General features: G+C 44.2%; 1 protein-coding gene across 3 annotated transcripts in view; it reads right to left on the bottom strand.

The window, feature by feature from the left end:
- The window catches only part of tmem178bb (transmembrane protein 178Bb), a 73,639-nt gene extending 71,742 nt beyond the window's left edge, over positions 1-1,897 (bottom strand). Inside the window, exons 1-2 of one of the 3 annotated variants that reach the window (XM_013910849.1) lie at positions 1,565-1,897; positions 625-1,315 (exon numbers count right to left, since the gene is read on the bottom strand). In XM_013910849.1, the coding sequence (XP_013766303.1) occupies positions 625-1,006 (382 nt within the window). In that variant the 5' untranslated portion in view covers positions 1,007-1,315; positions 1,565-1,897. Of the gene's footprint in view, positions 1-624; positions 1,316-1,488; positions 1,536-1,564 lie in introns of those variants that run through there. The other 2 variants (XM_005733200.2, XM_013910850.1) reach the window with 2 other exon arrangements.
- Between the last annotated feature and the right edge of the window lie 3,234 nt (positions 1,898-5,131).

The following is a 5,131-nucleotide window of genomic DNA, read 5'->3' as shown; positions in this document are numbered from 1 at the left end:
ATGAATAAATTGTGTTAATTTAACTCAATTGTTTAAGTTGCTGCCAAAGCAAAACATCTGTGTGCAACAAATGTCCACCATTGAATTAAGTAAATCCAACAACATATTTTTTTCAGTGTACGCTGTGTCAGTGAGGGAGTAACTTGGCTCCAGTTCCTGTTGATGAAGTAATATGGACAGTACCACAGTCTGTACTGTCCTGATCATCTGCACATACTTGTTGTACTATAGCACAGTTAACATTTTTGATTTGCAATGCTGCATTACTCATTCACAGAGTGTCACATACTGCTCTTTAGCTCCTTCCTTAACAAGCAGCTCTTCCTGTTTCACGCTGAGTGCTTGGCGAGCCCGTGCACATCCTGAAACGATTATGTCATATTTTGCAGGAGCAGGTTCACACACACTGCTGCTCGGCGTCATCGTCAACATGCAAATAGCATGACAACAGGCCCTAACCCTGAGCCATGCCCGTGGAGCAACATGAGCTTCCAGAACAGGATGATTTATATTGTGCGATCATTGACCACAGAGCAGCCTGCATCCTTTCCTGCGACTCATGTTCCAGCACATCCATCGTGTTTCTGTCACTCTAACGTAGCGTCTGTGTCATTCTTGTCTTACCTTTCCGGATGCTCTCTTCGATTTCGTGGTCGAAGGCCAGCCGATGGCATTTCCTCCACAGCCCCATGTTGGTGGAGTTATACTGCCTACTACATTCATCTGCGGCGCTCATGGCGAACAGCTGCCGTCTGTTCCGGGCCAAAAGCAGCTTCTCTTGCCATCGGGACACGCTGCTCCGGCTGGCCCGCAGCGGTAGGCTGTTGTTGGGGATGTAGATGAAGCCCGGGTCCTTGCGGCGGCTGGAAAAGCTTCGGCACCGCTCCCTGTACCGTCTGGCGTCTGTCTCGTACCAGTGGTCGGAGCACATCGCCACGGCCAGCATGCCCAGGGCGCAAAGAGAAAGAGAGAGGCCGGCGTAGAGCAGTAACTTCCCCGCAGCCATGCTCGGTTCTGTCACAGCCGCATCAGCACCTCGACAGACGGACAGCTCCTCTGCGGCTTCCCCACCGCTTCAACTCACATCACCTCTGGAGAGCAGCGTCGGGACCATCCTCCGGGTGACCTTTATGTACAAACGGAAGGCGAACCTTTCCGGCGGCACAGTCTGCAGGCAAATACGTTTAATCCCCGGACGCGGAGGTTTTCGGTGATAAAGTGCCCACGTCCGTCCTGCGTGCGCGGCGCTGCAGCACCTCGGCGGAGAGAAAAAGACGCTTATCTCATTTCAGCTCCCAGCCACGGATCCGTCTGTCTGATAGGGCGACACCATCAAGCACAAAACACATCAGCACGCCGCTAAGGGTTTAGTTAAACATGTAGTAGGCCATACGTGACACGAACCACTGCATAACCCACCCACTGACAGTAACGATGAACGAGGAAGACTGCAAACATGCAACGAGTGATTTATACAGCCGTATTTACCGAATGTAAGGGTGCGATTGAACGAGCACGAACATGCACCACCTCTAACGTGCAGCTCATAGTTTAGAGAACCAACCTGATGTGTCCACAGAGCCCACGCAGACCGCAGCCCACCAGCCAGAGCACAGCGCAGGGGTATCAGCGCCACAGTCAGCATCCCCAGCACGTCTGAGGGGATGACGGCAGCTGCTACACAGCAGGCCTGTGCGCTGACCAATCAGCACCCGTCTGTCTGGAGCAGCGCCGTCAGCTCACGGCTACATGACTACAGCTGGCCGCGTGAAATCTCCAGTCAGGTTTTATTTTTGATTCGGATTCAACTTTATTGTCATTACAGTTTGAATCTAATCACACGTGCAAGAGCAGTAAGAGCAATAGGAGCAGATTATATACCAATACGGGTAGGAATAAAGGTGGGAATAGTTATGAACAGATTTTGTACAAATAAGTTAAGTATACAGATGTTTATATTGCTATACAGACGGGCAGATTTACAGGTATTGTATGAACAAATATACAGATGTGCTACAGATGTATCGATCTGTGGTAACCAGATCTACAGAGTGCTGCACTGACATTCACTTAAACGGAAAAATCCAACGAAGCAGCGATGGAGGCGGAGTGGATTCCTCACAGTGTTAGAACATTCTGCTTGAAACACTGAAAGCTGAGCCGTTCCCTTCAAACTAATGGGGGGGGGGGGGGGAACAGGAATTTCTGCTGTGAAGTTTCCAAATGTGATCAAGTGAAATAGGTTTTCAGTTGTTTCTAGTGTTTTGCCTCAATAAATGCTTCCTGCAGGTATACAACATACGTTTGACACAGTCACGTGACCATGCATCGCTTCAGCTCCTGAACAGGCTGCTGTCAGTCATAGTGTTTAAAGCATATGTTGGTGGACTGACCAGCAGCAGCTGGTATTACTGTTCTTCTGAGTGTTTATTGGTGGAGACATTCACCTCAAAGGTGGTTTTGATAACTATGGTCCATGTAATGGACTTTATATTGGTATTGATCAGGCTTCACTATCGCGCTTGCAAATGGTCCAGAATGCTGCTGCTCGCCTGTTGACAGGGACACGCAAACATGAGCACATTACCCCTGTTCTTGCCTCCTTACACTGGTTGCCTGTCCATTTTAGAATTCATTTTAAAATTTTATTGCTTCCTTTTAAAGTCTTAAATGGCCTGGCTCCGTCTTACCGGTCAGACCTTTTACACCAATACACTCCACAAAGATCTCTCAGATCATCTGACCAGTCACTCCTTGCTGTCCCCATGTCGAGACTGAAACACCGAGGGGACCGAGCTTTCGCTGTTGTGGCCCCCAAACTATGGAACGAACTGCCCCTCCATATCAGGCTGGCCCCAACACTTGAAATGTTTAAATCACTTTTAAAGACACACTTTTTTTCAAAGGCTTTCTAGGAGTATTATCAGAGTCAGTTTGTAGTCCGTTTTTAGTCAGCTGTTGATCATTCTTAATCTTTCTACCTTGTTAATCTTATTCATTGTATATCTTATTGTTTATTCTACTCATGTTGTGATATTTAATATATACACTGATTTATTTTTATCTTTTTTAATTATATATTTATTTTGTTTATTGATTTCATTGTATGCTTAAAGTATGGTTTTTAACTGCTATCTCTGTTTTATTATTGGAAAGCACTTTGGTCAACTTGTTGTTTTTAAAAGTGCTATATAAATAAAGTTGGATTGGATTGGATGTTCATGTCTGTGTGGCTCAAACATTTTGGGTCACATTAAAATGAAGGGACAGCTGAAACCAAGTAGTGTTGGTTCTTAAACTTTTCATCACCCATAAAGAATATGCCATATTCTGCAGAAACCGGCTATTTTAGGACCCAGAAGAGCTGCTTTTCAGTTAATGTAGGCAATATTGATATTAGTATGTTGTATGCTGTTTATTTAGCCTGACACATTTGTTTTGGAGGTGCTTGAGCACTGCAGCACAAAAAGACATTGAGTGACATATTTAGAAGGAAGCTAAAGGAATTTATGATTGGTCATAATTATGCTGATCGAAGCTGCTTAAATAATTCACTGAGGTACATAAAAAATGCACATTTTAAAAAATTTGGACTGAAAACATCCAGAACAATCTTTCTGTTTCTTCATATCTGGCGCCATCTTCTGTTATTAAAGAGCAATAGACTCCAGGTGCCACCTAGAGCTGCAATCAATTCAGTGACGATTCAAAAGATCCATTCAACTTCTCAAAGTAGCTTCGGCTTAAATGAAAATTGGGAAAAAACTGAACAGAATGAAAAATAATAAATGGTAAAGTATTGATCGAGAGTGAAAGCACAGTCAAAACACAGAGCAGTGTCTGCAGGAAGCTGGCAGGAAACGCTGTGTGTGGCAGGCACATTTGCAGACCCAAATTTCAGACAGCAGACGGGACTGTGCTCGGAAACTGGAACTGGCAAATACCAACAGACAGGTTCAAACAGAGAACTGACACTTAGACAGGACACACAGTAAGAGGGAGACAGACACTAAATACAAGAGGGAATCAGGACAAAGAGGAAACACCTGGAGAACACGGCTGGCAACAGTCTAAGAGGTGAGACGGGGACAAGTGGCTGCAGAATAAAACAGGACACACAAACTGAGGCGCAGACTGACTAAAATACAGGGAACAAAGGGAGAGGGCCAAGAGAGGTGAGAGAAAGCAGACAGACACATAGAAACATGACTGGGAAACAGGCAACTACACCTGGAGAAGAGGAAGACTTCACAGGGAAGGATACAGAGACGAGACCAGGACATGAAAAGGGGCCTAATAACAAACAACACAACCTAAACTAGAAATACAGAGAATAAGGAAAAACAGTCACACAGGGAGCCCAACAATATTAAACAAGACCCTAACAGAACCCTGCTGGAACGGCTCTACATTTAAAATCTTCAGTTGGTAGAAAACAAAATGAAAATGTAATTCTAATGAGCTAAGTCGAAAAAGAAAGAAACGCTGACAAAATACAAATAAAGGAAGAACTTCACAGCCTTTATGTTTACTCAGCAAACGAATTCGCTTTGCTGTGTCGACTTAGTTTAAGAAATTCATCCAACGTTTGTCAGAGTAAACATTACTCATCTTTCACATGTACTCAGTGGTTTAACATAAGAATCCTCAAACTGTCTTCCTTCACTACACCTTTTTACCATGATAAAGTGGTAGGGTGCATACCATTAGTGTTGCCTGTATGCACTCTACATGAGCATCTTCACCGTTCTGCTATCCTGTTCAACTTGGTCAGAGCCATCGTCCCCCTCTCCATCATGCTAATGCTCATGCTAACTGAATTATTTAAAACTTTTTCAAACTCCATCTTCTCGACGTCACACTTGTTGCCCAAGGCTGTTAGCAAGAGAATCCCATTTATTATGATGCTAAATTACTGAAGCTCGTTTACTGGCTAATGCTACAGTTGAGGCCAAAATTATTAGCCCCCCAGGAATTTTGGATCATTTTGCTAAACTTTTGCCCAATGTCTGCAGCATTGATGAAACTTGATATAATCAAACATTCACCAGCGCTATTTAGTAGCTTTCGGTACATTATAAAATGCATTTCTAGGCTTGCTTTATATCAAATATAATAAAAAAAATGGGGT

Source organism: Pundamilia nyererei, unplaced genomic scaffold (genome assembly GCF_000239375.1).
Source record: "Pundamilia nyererei isolate P.nyererei 1_Seehausen unplaced genomic scaffold, PunNye1.0 scaffold00050, whole genome shotgun sequence".
Taxonomy (NCBI): Eukaryota; Metazoa; Chordata; class Actinopteri; order Cichliformes; family Cichlidae; genus Pundamilia; species Pundamilia nyererei.
The sequence above is the reverse complement of the archived record's forward strand: the minus strand, read 5'-3'. Positions and strand labels throughout refer to the sequence as shown.